Here is an 18762-nt window from a genome sequence, read left to right as displayed (position 1 = left end):
ACCACATGCCAGCCAGCCCCGCCCCCTGGTGGGCTGAGCTGGACACACACACACACACATACACACACAAAAATAAATAAATAAAATTTAAAAAAAAGTCTCTTTTTAAAAAAATTTATTTATTTATTTATTTATTTGTGTGTGTGTGTGTGTGTGTGTGTGTGTGTGTGTGTTGGACAGGATATCATTTCTGCATCTTTCATCATGAATAACTACTACGAAGACAACAATATGCAATAACAATATGTAATGTATTAATTATTGTAACTGTCCTACTAACCTGTTTTGAAACTGTCTCATTGCTATTTGTTTTTCAATAAAATTAATAAAAAAAATCCTTGTCTAAAATAATGTTTAGGATTTTGAGACAGGGCCTCAAAAATGGCTAAATGGCTAAGTTACCCAGGTTGGGCTTGAATTTATGGTCCTCCTGCCTCAGCCTCCCAGACTGATGGGATTACAGGTGTGCGCCACTGCACCCAGGTTGCGCCTGTATTTTGACATGAACCTCTGCCTGTGAGGTCAGGGTGGGAATTTTCTACTGTGGTATCCGGTGGGTACTAAAAGTTATGGATTTTGGAGCATTTTAGATTTGTGAGTTTCAGATTAGTAATGCTCAACCTGTATCTTGTAAAGCTTTTTCTGACGATGCAAGAGGGTGACACACACGAAACACTAGGGACCGCACACACTGAGCGCTACATGGTGCAGCTGCTGTGGTCATTCTTGGCCCTGACACCCCCTGTGCCACTCCAGCCCCATCCCATCATCCATCACTTCATCTCCTTTGCATCCTTCCACGCAGCTCTCAAAGGCATCGGCCTCTCTCCGTCCCTGCCAGGGTTGGTGACCTGCACCTCCCTAGAGCTTCGTATGCTTATTGTCAAGGGCTCCGCAAGGTGATTGGATTATAGGGATGACGTCATCCTCTTAGGAGGTGGGATCTGATTGGAAGAGGCGTCATAGGGGCGTGGTCTGGAAGGTGTTTTGTTTTGTTTTGTTTTGTTTTGTTTTGTTTTTAATCTCTCTCTCTTCGGTTCCTGCCCTCATTCTCTTCTTTCGGTTTACCAAATGTGGAGCAGCTCCTCTGTGCCAGCCTCCTTTGCCCTGAGTCCTGCCTTGGAGCCAGCCAACTATGGACTGAAACATGGCCCCAGTAAACCTCTCCTTTTGGCGTGGAGGGTGGTGCGCTTTTGTCCCAGGAAGGACAGAAGTAACTAAGACAAGGCCTCTTACTCTGTCGTTGCTGTGCCCAACTCTGGCCAGGGATTGGCGACACAGTGACAGTTGCCTCCACGTGTCTGGTCTGCGGCCACCTGGCAGCCCTAGCTAGCTCTGGTCCCACTCACCTCCACCAGGAAGTCGAAGAGGCGAGCGTAGAGCCCCTTGGCCAGCGCGTCCCGGGTGTAGGCCGCCTGCTCCACGTTGAGGGTCACGTTGATGGACTCGCTGCGTCCACCCCAGCGGCTGTCCATCTTGCGGCTGGTCAGCTTCTCTTGCAGCCGGCCGCTGTCGATGCCCAGCAGGTAGGCGGGGAAAGCCAGGACTGAGGGGTCCGAGCCAAAGGGGCAGCTGGTCAGGCTCTCAGGGCCCTAGCGGGGAACCTCCCTTTCTGTCCGCCTCTCCTTGCGGGCTCTGAGTGAGGGGAGCAGCCTCCACTTCCCTCCCCGCCACCCCCACTCCCCACTCACGGTCCGTGCTCTCCACCTGGGCGTAATTCCCCTCTTCGCAGAAGCTGATGTTGCCCAGATGTAAGATCCCGGCTACGAGCTGCAGGACGAGCTGCTGCACGCTGGCCGGGATCCCGATGACCTGCATGGCACTCTGCGGGTGCAATGGGGACAGGCCTTGGGCCACCAGTCTTGGCCTCCACCTTACCCCCCGGGTCAGGCCTTTGGGGCCACAGCGCTAACCCAGGGACGGGAGGCATTTGAACGCCTGACTGCCTCCCTTGCTTCATATCACGAGAGCATTCCCAGGGCCGAGGGAACAGCAGGCAGCAGCCACTCACCAGGGTCTCACTGAATTCGCTGCGGTCATCAGTGCCATCCACCTTATAGGTGTCTGACTGGTTGAGGTAGTAATAGTAGTCAGGCGTCATGAGACCCAGGTTCTGCCGCTGTTCCTGGGAGGCCCCTTCCAGCAGCTGGAGGGTTGAGATGAGGCCGGTGAGTCTGGGCCTGGCCCCGCACAACCCTGCATCGCCCCAGACCTGCCTTGCCCCTCCCAGTACCTGGTAGTAGATGTGGAAGTTTCTCTCCTTCTCATTCTGCATGACCACGCGCGACTTCTCCAGCAAGAAGTTGGAGATCTTGCCCCCGTCTGGCTCCCCACCGCGGCTGAACTGGATCTCGAAGTACTTGCCCTGCAGCCCAGAGAGCACCGGTCAGCCCCCTGCGTGTAGCGCGCAGCTGAGGCGAGCATTAGGCGTGGTGCGGTGCACTCGGCTCTCTTCCTCATGCAGCCTTCAGCGGCCGGCCATTCCCTCCTCTCCTCCCACTCGCTGCCTGCCTGCCTGCCTGCCTGCCGTCACCATTTGCTTGTCTTCAGCGTTAGCTCAGCAGTGCCCACCCTTCCATCCCTTCTGAGTCTCCAAGTTCTCACTCGAGGCATCCAGCCCTGAATTAGTTTTAAAAATGTATTTAGTACAGGGTCTATAGGGTCTCACTGCATAGATTGGATTCATAGTGATCCTCCTGTTTTCAGCCTCCCAAACGCGCTGGGATTACAGGCACGTGTCACCATGCCATCTCAATGACAGTCTCAGCATGCCCCAGGGGCAAGGCCAGAAGAGCTTTCTGTGCCAGAGATCGAACCCCGGTCCCTGCACTCTGCCTAAGCAGATGTTTTAGTCTGCTGAGCTATCTGGCTGGTCCCAGAATTTATTAAAAGCAGGAATACCATTACTTGGGGAGGCAATATGTACAAAAGTCTTAGGAAAGGAGAATAAAACAACTGAAAAACAATTCAGTCTATGCAGGGCTGACTTGCTAATACAAGATATAACCAAGAGCTGTACAGAAGAAGGCTGTGTGCCTGTAAGCCTGGGAACGAGCACAATCAGCCCCAAACTCTTGGAGCACAGGGCGTGCTTCTTTAGGGCAGAGAGGCCATAGAAGCATGCAGCTCTCACTGCTGACCTCACCTGGCTCGTCCTTGCCCTGGGCGGAAGACGAGCATGGGAATGGGGTCACCAGACAAGTCACATTGTCCTCAGGATGATCCCATCCCCATCAGCTGCAGCCTCAGCAAGGACCGCCGGATCAGAGAGCTTGGGGACAGTTATTCTGTGATTGGTCGCGCAAGGCTCTTTGACACAGTGTCTCACCATGCAGCCCCGGCTGGCCTCGAGCTCACAGGGATCCTCCTGCCTCAGCCTCCCAAGTGCTGGGATTCTAGGTGCGCACCACGCACCACCATGCCATCGGCACGTTCATCTCATTGGAGTGATCACTTCCCAGATCCCTCCACCATAATAAGAGACCTTCAGTCTCTATAAGATGCTGTGGAGCCTAGCGGTGCTTGGCTGGCTCCCCTGTTTCCTTTAAGGCAAGACAAGTGCCCTACGGCCCCTTCTTTGAACCTTGGGTTCTGTCCTGGCCAGAGGTGAGGGGACAGAACAAACCCCTTACTTCCCCTGTCCACCACTGCTACCCACCGCTGTCTAATAACAGTACAAATCCCATCCTCCTCTCCAAGCAAACTCCCGCAGTGTGTGGCAACTGCTTACTCTCTGGTGCATTAAAATTCCATAACTTAAAGCGTGCATGTGTTTGGAGGCTCGGTTTTGTTTTTCTGTGTATGCACAGCTTGAAAGCAGATACTGGGCTGGTGAGATGGCTCAGTGGTCTAAAGCACCTACTTAGAACAAGCTCAGCAAAGCACAGGGACCACGGTTCAATCCCCCAGCACCACATGCCAGCCCGCCCCGCCCCCTGGTGGGGTGAGCTGCCCCCCCATAAATAAATAAAGATAAAAAAAAAGAAAGCAGATATTATGTGATTCCATTTACATGAAGCCCTAGAACAGGTACAGAGAGTACATTTTATGGCCAAAAATAACCCAGGAGAGTGATTACTTTGGTGGGCTGGGGTGATGGCTCAGTAGAATAAGTGCTTGCCTGGCAAGCGCAAGGGTCTGAGTTCAATCCTTGCTTCTGGCGAAACCAAAACCAAAACCAAAACAAAAGAGTGATTACTTTGGGCGCTGAGAGTAGAGATCAAGGAACTTTCTTCAGTGATGTGCAGCTCTGTCTATTGACTGGAGCCTGGGACAACAGGGCTATGTGCTTGTCCAAACTCAGGTCATGGTCTACTTCAGGTAAATCTAGTTTTTGTATGCAAGAATTACTTTTAGAGGGGCTGGTGAGATGGCTCAGTGGTCTAGAGCACCTACTTAGAGCAAGCTTGCAAAGCACAGGGACCGTGGTTCAATCCCTCAGCACCACATACCAGCCAGCTCTGCCCCCTGGTGGGCTGAGCTGGCCACACACACACACACACACACACACACACACACACACACACATAAATAAAAAATTTTTTTTTTAAAAAAAGACTTTTAGACAACAATATGCAATGTATTAATTATTGAGACTGTCCTATTAGTCGGTTTTGAAACTGTCTCATTGCTATTTCTCAATAAAATTATTTATAAAATAAAAAAAAATTAAAAAAATAAAAAAATAAAAAGACTTTTAGAGAAATAAAAGCTGCACACACACACACACACACACACACACACACACACACACCAATGAAAAGAAACAAAGAACTAAAAGTTGCAAATTTATATTGGACATTAATTAATGTTCTTGTAGGCATGGGGCACACACCTGTCATCCCAGCACTTGGGAGGCTGAGGCAGGAGGATCACTGCAAGTTCAAGACTGGCCTGGGCTACAAAGTGAGCTCAAGGCCAACCTGAGCTGCATGATGAGACCCTGTCTCAAAAAGACCAAAAAAAAAAAAAAAAAAAAAAGATCTGAACATCGACATTTTTTGGGGAAAAGGGCAGTATCTGATTAATTCACAGAGCACCAAAAAATCAAGTGGCCCTATAAATATATAAAATTATGACATGTCAATAAAATATGACATGTCAATGAATTATCAGTGAATGGAAACATGTAGAGCCGTAACGGTTGGGTCTCTTTAGCTCAGAGGTGTTTCATATTTAGCCTTTGAAAGACTTGCACCCACACAGTGAGATGGCTTGGCAGTAATATTTCACGCCCGACTTGTCCATAAGCTCTGAGGGTAATTTCATGCATGATTTGTAGTGTACTTGCATTTTGGTGGAACTGGGGATTGAACTCAGGCCCTTGAACTTGCCAGGCAAGTGCTTATTCTACTGAGCCATCTTCCTGGCCAGTACTTGCATTTTGATTGGGTGACACAAGGTCAAGGGTGGGAGTTTTCACTGGCAGCATTACGACGGTGTTCAAAAGCTTTCAAATGAAAAAATAAAGTTTTGAGTTCTGGAAGAAAAATAAAGCTTTCAAAGCTTGGAGCATTCCTGATTTCCAGATTAGGTGTGCTTCATATGCACATTAAAATGTTAATGTCTTTTAGAAGAGCCTAGGAGATGCGGCCGGCGAGATAGCTCAGCTCCTGCCCAGGCAAGTGCAGGGACCAGGGTTTGATCTCCAGCACCACATACCCGGCCGTCCCCGCCCACGGGTGCACCCAGACAGTTACTGACACTGGGTGTGATGGCGCATGCCTGTAATCCCAGCCCTGGGGAGGCTGGAAACAGGAGGATCACTAAGATCACTTTGAGTCCAAGCTGGACAGGACGTATGTTTAAAATGGAATTGTATGAAAATATATTTACAATAATGTAACTATATTTAGGCAAAACAAAGTCTGAGTGGATAGAATCGGCCAGGCCATTTCCACACGCGGACATTGCACTGAAATGGCTGAGGTCTATGAGATGGATGTGAACACCAGATATATTTTAGGGAGAGAAAATAGAGGCAGCTCAGGAAATCGTATCCTGGCACATAGCTAACTAGTGCTGGAACTGGGGCATAAATCCAGATGTGCGTCCCTACTCTGTCTTCTACTGGACCAAGCGCCTGAGACACACACATACCAAAAAACAAAACAGAAACACAGAAAGTGTTTGCTGAAAGAAAGAATGAATGAAGGAATAAACTGGACCTGAAATGTGGAAAGGAACAGAAGTAGAGTGGTTGCAGCTGGGGGAGTACTTAAGAATGTTATACAGAGGTGTCATGGCTGCTCTCGTTCTTCCAGTGGGGAATCTTTCTTCTTCACAGACCATGTACAGAAAGTGAATCTCCCATTCAGAAGTAGGTGTAACGTGCTAGATTTCCCCAGGGCTCTGGTCCTGGCTGTTCTGTGTGTGTGTGTGTGTGTGTGTGTGTGTGTGTGTGTGTGTAGCTGGGGTTTTTGTGTGACTCACAAAACGGCTGGAATTGTTGTTGCGCACAGTCTTGGCATTTCCAAACGCCTCCAGCAGTGGGTTTGACTTCAGGATGATGTCCTTGACGTGCTGGGGCAGAGGCAGGTGGGAAGAGGTCAGTCTGGGATCAGGTGGGATGGGGGTGGGGAGGAACCGATGTGCAGCTGGGGCAGGCCCGACCTGTTCTTCTGTTCTTGTCTCCTCACCTGGACCTTCTCTCCCCCGCCAGACACCTTGGAGATGTAGCCCATGATGTACTTGGCGGCCACTGTTTTCCCAGCTCCACTCTCTCCACTGGGGTAGATGAAAAAAGCAATGGTCAGTTGTTAAGAGTGGCAGGAAAAATCTTTTTGAGTCTGAACATCCATCCATCCAACATCCATCCATCCATCCATCCATCCATCCATCCATCCATCCATCATCTATTATCTATTATCTACCCATCATCTATCCATCATCCATCCATCCATCCATCCATCCATCCATCCATCCATCCATCATCTATTATCTACCCATCATCTATCCATCATCCATCCATCCATCCATCCATCCATCCATCCGTCATCTATTATCTACCCATCATCCATCCATCATCCGTCCATCCATCCATCATCCGTCCATCCATCCACCTATCCATGCATCCATCTGTCATCCACTGTGTGTCACACAGTATTCCAGGTTCACTGTTCTATGGTGACTAAGACATAAAAATCCCTGTCCTCTTGGTGCTGGTATTTAGAGGGAACAGATGAACAATCGCAGAATGAATATGTAAAATGTATCAGGAGTCACATGGTGCAAGGAAAGTAAGGCAGGACTGCTGATGGTACCGAGAGAGTTCCAGCCCCCCACCCCTGGAAGTGGGGACCTCTGAACACCCGGGTGTGGTCCAGAACCCCTGGCCGTACCTGATGATGACGCACTGGTTCTCACAGTCGATGAGCATGTTCCGGTACATGTTGTCGGTGAGGGCGTAGATGTGCGGTGGATTCTCGTACTGGGCCTGGCGGGGGAGGTGAGGGCTCAGCCCGGGGGAGGGGCTGGGCGTCTAGGGCTTGCTCCTACCGCCCAGCCCCAGCCTCACCGCGCCCTGGTAGAGGTCGATCTCCCGGTCAGTGAAGTAGGGCATCTGCTTGAACGGATTTACGGAGATGAGCACAGAGCCGATGTAGGTCTGGGAGGGGGTTAAGGGCAACGCAGGGCTGGGGACGTAGTTCAGCGGCCCAGCACCTGCTCGGCAAGCACGCGAGGTCTGAGTTTGATTCCCAGCGCCTGCACGCGCGCGCGCGCGCGCGCGCGCACACACACACACACACACACACACACGCAAAGCATCTGGTCCCTGGCCCTCTCATCCGGTTCCCACGCATCCTTCTATAGCCCATGGGTAGGGCGACGGAGGTACTGAGATGCACCTCAGCCTGGGCAACTAACTCAGTGACTTAGCAAGATCTAGTCTCAGAACCAAAATTAAGAAACAGGAAAAGGGCTGAGCTGTAGCTGAATGTGAAGGTCCTGGGTTCAACCCGTAGGACCAGGAGGAGGAGAGGAGGGGAAGGGAAGGGGGAAGGTAGGAGAGGGGCAGGCAGCAGCAGCGGCAGCAGCAGCAACAACAAGGAAACAAACACAAAAACAAAACGAGGGTTGTGTCTGGGTGGGGGCAGTGGCAAGGCCACCTATGACAACTGTAACCATGTTGTCACTTTATCTGCTCCATGTCCTCCTAACCAGAGGTCCCCAGCCTTTTCACGACCCAGGACCCTTTTTGGGCAAAACAGCTTCCCATGGGTGGGGCGGGGCTGCTCCTGGGAGCGCCACCCAGGCCCTGCGCACGCGCCTCGAGAATCCGAGGCTGAGCTGGTCAGCTGGCTGGAAATCCCTCGGGCTTTGGGGCGCAGTGTTGGGGGTGGGGTGGGGACCGCCCTTTCCTTCACTGACGCGCTTCTGCCGTCCTCCCGCCGCTCCCCCTCTCCCCCTCCTTGCTCTGTCCTCCCGCGACCCTCCCTCCCCGCCCACCCTCCCGAGGATACAAAGATATAGTCGTCCAGGAAGCGCTTGCGGAGGTTGTTCACGATGGCGTCCTCAGTAATCTGGGGCAGCAGCACCATGTCGTCCACACCGCTCTGCTTCACATTGTGGCTTTGCCAGTGGAAGCGCTCCTTGCTGCCCTGGGGGTGGGGGCGACAGGGCCGCTGTGAGTCCCTGCTGCCTTCGCCTCGGGGTCGCCGGGACAGGGGTCAAGGTCTTGTCCAGACTTCTCACGCAGGACCGATGCCAGGCCCAGCACCAGCGGCCATCCAGGGACAGTCTACTCCCTACACCAGGGGACTCGGGGTGGGGCTGGGACTGAGCGAGTCCTTTCTTGGCCCGATGGCATACACAGGAACAGAGGCGAGGGAGGCTGAGGCAGGAGGATTGCAAGTTCCAGCCCAGCTTGGGCCACAAAGTGACTTAGCAATGTAATGTATTTAGTACAGGGCCTACAGGGTCTCACGACGCAGATCAACTCGTAGTGATCCTCCTGTTTTCAGCCCCTAAACGCTGGGAATTCAGGTGCACATGCCACCACACCCAGTCTTAATCGCAGTCTCAGCGTGATCTGGGCGAGGCCAGTACGACGAGCTGGGGATTGAGCCGAGCCCCTGTGTGTGCCTAATCAGGTGCTTTAGTCCGCTGAACTATCTGGCTAGCTCTGTAACTTTTTTAGTTGAGGTTTATTTTTTGTTTGGGGGGCTGAGCACCCAACCCAGGGCTTCCAGCTTGCTAGGCAAGCTCTCTACTGCTGAGCTAAATTCCCAGCCCTGAGATCTGTCTAAAAACAAAAAATAAGGCGTAGTTGTGTAGCTCAGTGCAAAGGCCTTGGGTTCAGTCCCACCCAAAGGAGCCCAACTTTAGAGCAGAAACCCCAGGCAAGCGATCTCAAAGAGCAGAGACAACTCTTTAAACAGGACCCACGTTGGGCAGCCGACTCCAGGAACAGAGATGGGTGTGGAGGGCAGGAAGGATACCGGCAGGATCAAGAGGAGGGTGAACATGGGCGGAGGCAAGGAGCCCACGCTCAGTCGCTGAGGACTTGACTGAACAGCCATTTTCTCTTGGGTACCCTAGAGAGCCCCAGAATGTTCTAGAGCAGGGGAGGAAGAGCATGCTCAGATTCTGGAGCTGCTGACAGCAAGCAGTCTCGAGACAGGTTTGTTGAGGAATGTTCAAAGGCATTGAATGGACCCAGCCTTTGGTGTGAGGGTAGTTCTGGGTTCTAATCCTGGCTAGTAACTTAATACTCCTATGTGCCTCAGTTGCCCAGCTGTGAAATGGGAGCAACAGCCCCACCTCCCCAGGCTCATCTACAGATGAACTGATTTAGGGAACGAGGCCAGCAGCCCAGCCCGAGTGGCATTTCTGCGTGGCATTTACCAAGTAGCTATGATCCGCCTGACTTTCCAGGTGGGGTGCGTGGCCTCTCGGAGTGGGTCATCAATGTCAACCAAGGAGACAGGTTCAGGGAGTGGAGTGATGTTTTTATTTATTTATTTATTGTTTATTCTTTTGAGACGGAGCCTCACTATGTAGACCAGGCGGGCCTTGAATTCCTAGTGATCCTCCTCCCTTAGCCTCCTACGTGCTGGGATCACAGGAGTGTGCCTGGAAATTCCAGAGAATTTGTAAGTGGGCACAGGGTGCTGGAAATTGAGCCTGGTATGATTAATAGCTGGATGCCCCACCAAAACCTTACGCAGGCAAAGATTGAAATCTGGGAGGTGCTGCAGCTAAACCACCGTGAGGAGCGGCTTGGCCGGAATTGGTGGGTCACGGGGGCGTGGTCAGGAAGGGCGTGTCGGGGTGTGCCCTGGTGGGGGGGCGGGGTCCGGCAGCATTTGGTTCTTCCCCTCGCTTTGCTTCTGCAGAGCTTTGCTGTGAACTCCTCTCCTTCGCCAGGCCCTTCCTGCCTGGTTAATGCCACCCTGTCCTTTGGTTCTGCTAAAATGTTGGCCCCTGCAGAAGCCTCCATGACTGCAGGGCGTGTCTGTGCTTTCTCTGGGCCTTGGTGGGCCCCCTGGGCGTCCCTTACCATAGCCCTGTCCCAGCCTGTTCTGTGACCTCCCGAGGAGGGCAGGTCTCGGGCACTGCCTGACTGAACAAGGCATCTGGGGCCATTCAAATGAGTGATTGTGGGAAAGCAGGAGTGGGTGAGTGAATGGACATGCGGGGAGACAGACCGGAGGCCTGGGAGGCCTTGAATGCCAAGCCAAGGACTCCAAGCTGGATTGTTCCGGCTGCGAGCAGGGGGCAGGTTTCAGCCAGGGCTCACGATTGGAATTGTGGGAACATTTCTGTAGTCCCAGAGGTGGCTGGCATTTAGCACTGGGGACTCAGGGTGGTGCCACATCTGCATGAAGTTGATTGTCCTGCCTCAGCCTCCCAGCTCCCTCAGGCAACTGCTCCTAAAGGGACAATGCTCTTCCTTCCTTCCTTCCTTCCTTCCTTCCTTCCTTCCTTCCTTCCTTCCTTCCTTCTTCCTCTCTCTCTCCCCCCCTCCACTGGGTATCAATCCTGGGACTGTGCACTTGCCAGGCAGGCACTTCTGCCACTGAGCTATCTGTGCAGCCCAGACAATATTGTTTCTAATTGCTCCAACCTAGAACCAAACCGTGTATGGATAAATGGAAAATCAAAATGTTTGAGACCGGAAGTGTTTCAGGTTTTGGATTTAGAAATCTTTTGGGAATAGTTGCTTGTACCTAATGTGATTTCCTGGGGATGGGACCAGGGCTCAAGGTGAAATTTATTTCTACTTCAGCTGGGCGTGAGGCATTGATGGCCCCAGCATGCTGTGGAAAGTGGGGAGCAGGGAGGTCAGAGTGGTCGTAGGTGGTGTGGAGGTCAGGCAAATGGGTTGGAAGCAGCTGGGAGCCTTGGACATTGACTCAGAGGAGTCCCAGGACTGGGCCGGAACCTCAGGGTCCGAGGACGCATGGGGGTGAGGTGGCAGAGCTGCATAAGACAGGGAAGATGGCTTCCAGCCAGTCTGGTTGGGAAGAGGAAGAGGCTGGAGGGAGATAGCGTGTGTTTCCTGTTTTCAAGATGGGGAGACCAAGGCATGCTGTTGGGACAGCGGTGACAGCTAGGTGTGAAGTGGCATCAGTCGGGTGGGCTTGGTGGGTCAGGGAAGAAGGGTTCTGCTCTTTCCCTGAGCTGATGGCTTTGGACAATGTGTTCCAGGGGTCAGATGGCTGGGGGGACAGGAAGTGGGTTCTCTGAGGAGCTTGGGGTAGTTCTTCAGATCTGAAAGATGGTAAACAATAACAACCACAGGAATTAACACCCTGCTGGCGTGGATGTGGTGCCAGCCTCTAGCCTGTGTTGTTTGCTTGCTGTTGTTAGTGCTGGGAATCAAAGCCGAGGCCTCCCGCCTGCTCACCTGCTCCGGGCTCATTGAACTGCCGTGCTCCAGACTGCTTCTGAATCCTCCAGCCTCCAAAACTGGGTAGCCCAGAGCTGCACCCACAGCCTGTTTAAGTTTTGTCATGTGTGTGAGCGTGTGTGTGTGTGTGTGTGTGTGTGTGTGTGTGTTGATGGGGATAGAACCCAGGGCCTTGTGCATGCAAGGTAAGAGCTCTTCCACTGGGCCCCAGCCCCAGCCTTGATTTTGATTTTGATTTGATTTGATTTTTTTAATTTTTAAATTTTGAAACAGTGTTTCTAGGGCCAGCCAAATAGTTCAGCGGATTAAAGTGCCTGCAAGCAGGCTCGGGGGTCAGGGGTTCAATTCCCCAGGCCTGCCATGCTGGCCCCTCCCCCAGGGTGCACCCCTGTAATCCCAGCACTTGGGAGGCTATAAATAGGAGAATCACTATGAGTCCGATCTAGTAGTGAGACCCTGAACACCCTTCCCTAAAAAATACAAAACAAAAAACAAAGAAACAAAAAACCAGCGTTGCTAAGTAAGTTGTCTACTCTTGAACTTTCAATCCTCCTGTCTCAGCCTCCCAAGTGTTGTGCATGACAGGCGGGTACTATTCTCTCTAGCCGGCCTAAGCTTCTCAAGTAGTGAATTACTTCATTTCATTCATTCATATTTTGTCTCTTTTTCTCTCTTTCTGTGGCACTGGGGACTGACCCCAAGGCCAAGAGCTAGGGATATAGCTCAGTGGCTCAGTACCTGCCTGGCAAGTGTGAGGTACCCCCCCCAAAAAAAAAAGAAAAATGCACTGAACCCCAGGCCTTTCCTACATCTCCAGCTGTGATTATTATTTTTTTTTTTGTGAGTAGCTCTTTTTTGGGGGAGACAGGGTTTCAGGGTTTCACTATGCATTTCAGGCTGGCTTTGAGCTCACTTTATATCCTGGCTGGTCTGTCACTCACAACGATCCTTTTGCCTCAGCTTCCCAAGTGCTGAGATTAAGGGTGTGCGCCACCACACCTGGCCCATGATTATAATTACTATTGCTATTATTTTATTTTGAGACAGAGTCAAGCTAAGTCCCGGGGCTCAAACTTGCAATCCTCCTGCCTCAGCCTCCCAGTCTGGGATGACGGCTGCGTACCACTGAGCCCGACTCCTTCCACTTACTGAGGGCGTCGGCAGGAGCCAGTTGGCACTGGGCCTGGAGCTTCAGTCTGCTGCAGACGGGTTGGGTGCAGACCCACCGCAGCGTCTCAGGCCGAGCTGAGGTCAAAGGCCACTTCCCCTCCTGGGTCAAGGCCCAGGGCCACTGTGTCTGGCAGCCCTGGGCCTTTTCTGGCTTTCAGACCCTGGTTCCTCTTCCTGTCCCCTCCGCACGGCTGAGTGGCTTGTGCCTGTCAACCTGCCGTCCAAGATCCAGGTCTCCCTGGAGGCGCCCCCCCCATGATAAAGACGCAGACTTCCGGTCACGGAGGCCCGCGGGAGGAGGGGAAGAGAGTGGACCGCCTTTGTGAGTCTGAGGAAGCCACTTCCCTGCCCTGAGCCTCAGTTTTCCTATCTGTCAAATGGATTCCATTATGATCTTGCCAAGACCCTGGGCGTACAGCTGCTCGGTGCATTCGGTGGCATGCGAGTGGACTAATGAAGCCCCCGGGGCTGAGACCGCGCCCTGGGTCCGGGCCCCCAAGTCTCCAAGGGTGAAGTTGAAACCATCTGTTCCTGAGTCCCTCCCTTGGGGGCGGAGATGCAACCCGGGCCCTGTGGTCACAGTTGACCACAGAGGATGAGTCAACTGCTGGGCCTTGTGAAACCCCTGAGATGCAAGGTGTGTGTGGGGGGAAGGGGAGTCGGCTGCTCCCTCGCTCGCTGAGGGGGGGGGTCCCCAGCCAGGGGTGGGGAGCGGCTCTGCCTTGTGCAGGGGAGGCCTGCTTGTGGCTAAGGCGAGGGGCCCTGGGGCGGCAGCGAATGCATGTCCAGCTCCTCCTGGTCACCCAGGTAGGCGAGGCTAGGTGTAAGTGGACCAGCCTGGGCCCTGCTGCTGGGGACCTCAAGTGCTGCGTGTAGGTGCAGTGAGCTATTCCTGGGGGGACACTGTGGAGGATGGGAAGGGGAGGGGTCATCCTTCGGCACTTCCAGGTCCAGCAGGACTGCTGTGTGTGGGGTAGGCCAGCAGGACCCTGGGCTGGGAAACACAGAAGGAACTAGGATTCTTTTTCTTCTGTTTTTCCTCTTTTTTTTTGAGACTCGGTTGCTATGTAGCCCAGGCTCAAACTCATGGCAATTCTCCTGCCTCAGCCTCCTGAGTGCTGTGATTACAGGTGCCCACCACCATTCTCTCGGTTCTTTCTTTCTTTCTTTCTTTCTTTCTTTCTTTCTTTCTTTCTTTCTTTCTTTCTTTCTTCCTTCCTTCCTTCCTTCCTTCCTTCCTTTCTTTCTTTCTTTCTTTCTTTCTTTCTTCTTTTCTCTCTATGTACCCCTCCCCTCCCCCTTCTCTCCCTCCCTCTCCCTCTCTGTCTCTTCCCTCCCTCTCTGCCTGCCTCCCTACTTTCCTTTCTTCGGGTTACTGAGGACAGACTCTAGAGCTTTCACAAAAGCTACATTCCCCAGGCTTTCAAAAACGTTTTTATTTTGAGACAGGGTCTCATCCAAGTTGCTAAGTTGCCCAGGCTGGGCTGGAACTTGGGAGCCTCCTGCCTCAGCCTCTTCAAGTGGGACTCTGTGGTTTCTCTGGAGCAGAGTCCATGTCCACTCGGAGCTGGGGCCATGGGCAGGGCCGTTTTATAGGCACAGAGCAAGCGGGCTCGGCACTCGCCCTCAGTGTGGCCTGTCCCCTTGGAGGAGCAAGGGGAGGAGGTTGTGGTCAGGTGGCTGTGCGTGTGCGTGTGCTTGTGTGTGTGTGTGTGTGTGTGTGTGTGTGTGTGTATGTGTTTTCTCAGGCTTTTTCACCGAGCTACATCCCTGCCCCTTTAAATTTTTTTTCTTTGTTTTTATTTCGACAGGGCCTGCCTGTGTAGCCCAGGCTGGTCTTGCCCTCGCGGCAGTCATTCTGCCTCAGCTTCCCAGCTGCTGGGATGACTGACAGGCGTGCATCACCACGCCAGGCTCTCTTTTTTAACTTGTTATTGTGAGACAGGGTCTCACTAAGTGGCCCAAGCTGCACTCGAACTTGGGGGCCTCCTGCCTCAGTTTCCCAGAGCCCCTGGGTTGTAGGTGCAGAAAACCAGGCCTAGCTAAGGTGGCTGTGGATGGCGTGGTGTGGGCAGTGACTGAGTTGAAATCCTGTTCCGCTTTTGGCTTTCACGGCAGCTTGCCTAACCTCCCTGCCTCAGTTTCCTCATTTTGAATATGGGAACATCCGGGTTCCTTTAACCTCGGGGACTGCTGTGCACATTGCGCAGGTCCAACATTAGGACCTTCCTGGCCAGAGAAAGGGCTACCCAGGGGGCTTGTGCGGGGTTGGGGGTGGGTCCGCAGAGCACCATCCCCCACTGCAGAGGAGGACAGCCACTTCCTTCCTCACTGGGCCCTGTGGGGAGCTCCAGGGTCTCCCTCTCCTGCCCTGGGGGCTCAGTTTCCCATCCCACAGTCTCCCTGGAGCGGGGTCTCCCTGAGAGGATCCTGGCTTCACCTCCTGCTCCTCGGAGGAGTTGTGGGCCAGGCCATCCTCTCCCTTTATTTTGAGACAGGGTCTCATTAAGTCCCTGGTTGTCCAGGCCATGCTCCCATGTGAGTTCTCATGTCTCTGTGAGTTTGAGGTCAAGAAACCAATCCTGCCTCAGCCTCTTGAATGCTGTGGTGACAGGTGTGCACCACCACACCCGGCCGGTTCTCCCTCCTAAATTCTTTTTTTTTTTTTTTTTTTCTTCAGAATCAGAGATTGAACTCAGGCGCTTGCGCTTGCCAGGCAAGTGCTTATTCTACTGAGCCATCTCCCCAGCCCCTCCCTCCTAAATTCTTCATCTCTAGCCTTTTTTGTCACTCCCCGTGGCCACTGGCCCAGAACAAGTGGCCACATCAATGACCTCTCTGCTTCATCTTAAAACAGCTTACTGCTGCTGGGTGTGATGGCGCATGCCTGTCATCCCAGCACTTGAGAGGCTGAGGCAGAAGGATCTCTGTGAGTTTAAGGCTAACCTGGCCTACAAAGTGAGACCCTGTCTCAAAAAGACAAGACAAAACAAACAAACACCCCAAAACAAAAGAAACCAACTACTGTCACTGGGCTGTTGCAAGCAATCGCTGTCTCCACCCCTTACATCCTGAAAAGTCAAAGAGAAACTGCTAAGAGCTCCAGCGCCAGCAACGAACGGAAACATTACGAGCCTTCCCTGTGACTGCTCGCCACCAGCTACAGCTTACTATTTTTAGTGCCAGGAATCGAACCCAGGGCCTTCACACCGAGCTACATCTCTGGTCCTTACATTTTAAAATATTCGGTGGCGCACTCCTGTCATCCCAGCACTCGGGAGGCTGAGGCAGGAGGATTGCTGCAAGTTCAAGACCAGCCTGAACAAAAAAAATTATTTTGCAAAGGATGGCTAGAAGGAAATAAGGAGCTAGACCTTGTGCAAATGGGAGGGAGTCCAGGAGACAGAGAGCGAGGGGAGAGGGAAGCAGAGGTTCATGATGTGTCCTGTGTAGCTCGTGTCCTAAGCCCCACAGCGGGTGTGAGCGTGTGCTGTAAGCGTGAGCTGAATAATGTAACGATAATAATAAATAATGAAAATGGGAGAAGGGAGATGGAGGGAGTTGGGCGGAGAAGCAAAGAGGAATGAAAAGAGTCAACATGTGCCAGGTACCTGTATTTATTCCCCAAGACGAATATAAACTTCATGTATTGCAAAGATATACTAAAAAAAAGTAAAATTAAAAAAACATTTAAAATTTGAGTCAGGGTCTAGGCATGGTGGCACATGCCTGTCATCCCAGCAGTCGGGAGGCTGAGTCAGGAGGATCTGAGAGTTCAAGGCCAGCCAGGGCTACATAGTGAATTTAAGTCAGCCTGAATTAAACAATGAGACCCTGAAAAAAAAAAAAAAAAAAAAAAAAAAAAAAAAAAAAAAAAGATAGCCATCACTGTCACCAAGTTACCCACGAGGACCATGGCGTATCCCAATCTGCAAACACCAACAGTGGCACCATGACAGACCACAACACCCTGATGGAGCCCCTTTGACAACAACCAAGTGTGAGCCCCGTGTGCTCTGCGCATGCTCAGTTCTGCCGGGACAAAGCCATTCACTGCGTAACTCAAACACACGGATGAAGAATGTCCTGGAAAGAGGACGGGGCATTTCCTATCCCACCGCTTCATCCTGCAGTGCGTGGACCTCCTGCCATAGCAGCTCTGGCTGGAGAGCACAGGCCTCCAGGGTGCCAGCCCCAGACACCGGGGCAGGTCGCAGTCCCCTTCCCTCCCTCTCCACTTTCCTGTGTCTCTTGTTCTTCCTTTCTCTTCTCTCTTCTCTCTGTCTTTCCTGTCTTTTTGAGACATTCTCTCTGTGTAGTTCAGACTGACCCTGAGCCCACTTTGTAGCTCAGGCTCCCCTCAGCAATCCTCCTGCCTCAGCTTCCCGAGTGCTGGGATTACAGGTGTGCACCACAATGTCTCTCTCTCTCTCTCTCTCTCTCTCTCTCTCTCTCCCTCCCTTTCTTCCTTTTCCTTCCCTCTCTCTTGTTCCACAGCCACTCTCTCCTCAACGCCAAGCACGCTGTGGATGAAGGTTTTCACACACTCTCTGGGGCTCTTTCCTCTCCAGGAGGAACTCGCGTCCTACGCCCTTTGATCCACACCTGCCCGTCTGAGCTCCTGCTCCTCCCTGCATGGCTCTGGGCTGTCGGCTTCCCATCCCAAGTCCCCTGATGGTCTGGGGTCTGTGAGTCACCCCAAGAGGACCTTGACTAGCTCTGGAAAGATCTTCTCTTTCAGACCAGCACCTCCGCTGCACCTCCGCCTCCACCCTGCTCAGCTGAAACCGCGGAGAGCCTGCGACCGTCCCTGTCCTAGCCACACGCCAGCGTCCGCCTCGCAGATGACACACACTGAAAGCCGAAGTGTCCTGCAGAGGCAGGGCTGTGCAGGCCACTATGGCAGCCATGGGGCCCCCTCTGGCTGCAGTGCCTCCCTCTTGGTCACTATCACAGACCCCTGGGGTGCAGGATCAGAGGCGGGGGCAGGAGCGCAGCCTCATGACCACAACCACCGCACACAGCCGCTGTCCCTGCCTCTGCCTGGACGCAGCTCTCCTCCCACAGTGGGCTCGGGACACCCCCAAGGACAGCTTCCACATCCAGAACCACTACCAGGTACGACATCTCTGCAAGTTGAAGCCAACAGCTGGGTGGGCAACGGGGTCCCCGAACTCCAGAAGGGCCACCTCTGTCTGCCCAGGCCCATTCCATTCTTGGTCTCATGTCACCCTGGGACCCTAGTCGGACCTAGTAGCCCCAAGGGCCCCAGAGGGTCCCTGTCCTTCCCACCAGCCCACCCCGAGGGTGGCCATCTCTGCACTCCCAGAGCCCCCGGGGAACTCACCATGGCGTGGGCTGGCAACCGGTCCCGAGCACCAGGTTACTCCAGGGGCTATGGGGGTGGCGCGGGCATGGCCCTGCTGCGGTCCTGGGCGGCTGGGCCGGAGTTCCTCCTTCAACAGCCCCTCTCTCTCACTTCCTTTGACGGGAGTGGCCGCAGCCGCGGGGGAGGGAAGCTGGGCCCCAGGGAGGGCGGGGAGGCAGCTGAGCCCCTCAGGTGGTGCAGGGCTGCGGGCTGCTGGGCCTTGGAGCCTCAACAGGGAGGCGGGAGAGTGCCGGACACCCCAGGACGCCCCTTCTGCGCCCCCCGCAGCCCTGGCCCCTGGCCGCCTCTCTGCAGGGGTCGCTGAGACGCCTCTGTTCCACTGCAAGGAAGGGAGCTCCCTGGGCACAGC

At 53.2% G+C, this 18762-nt stretch overlaps 1 protein-coding gene across 1 annotated transcript in view; it reads right to left on the bottom strand.

Annotated features, from left to right (window-relative positions):
- The window catches only part of Myo1f (myosin IF), a 37190-nt gene extending 18428 nt beyond the window's left edge, over window positions 1–18762 (bottom strand). Inside the window, exons 1-10 of the mRNA XM_023705087.1 lie at window positions 18372–18762; window positions 8463–8600; window positions 7517–7606; window positions 7341–7435; window positions 6639–6726; window positions 6433–6522; window positions 2234–2365; window positions 2012–2146; window positions 1692–1824; window positions 1350–1546 (exon numbers count right to left, since the gene is read on the bottom strand). Coding sequence (XP_023560855.1) covers window positions 1350–1546; window positions 1692–1824; window positions 2012–2146; window positions 2234–2365; window positions 6433–6522; window positions 6639–6726; window positions 7341–7435; window positions 7517–7606; window positions 8463–8600; window positions 18372–18374 — 1101 coding nt within the window. The 5' untranslated portion in view covers window positions 18375–18762. The remainder of the gene's footprint in view (window positions 1–1349; window positions 1547–1691; window positions 1825–2011; window positions 2147–2233; window positions 2366–6432; window positions 6523–6638; window positions 6727–7340; window positions 7436–7516; window positions 7607–8462; window positions 8601–18371) is intronic.

This window comes from Octodon degus, unplaced genomic scaffold (assembly GCF_000260255.1).
Source record: "Octodon degus isolate 3935 unplaced genomic scaffold, OctDeg1.0 scaffold00214, whole genome shotgun sequence".
Classification (NCBI taxonomy): Eukaryota; Metazoa; Chordata; class Mammalia; order Rodentia; family Octodontidae; genus Octodon; species Octodon degus.
This window is presented reverse-complemented; position numbering and strand designations above follow the sequence as displayed.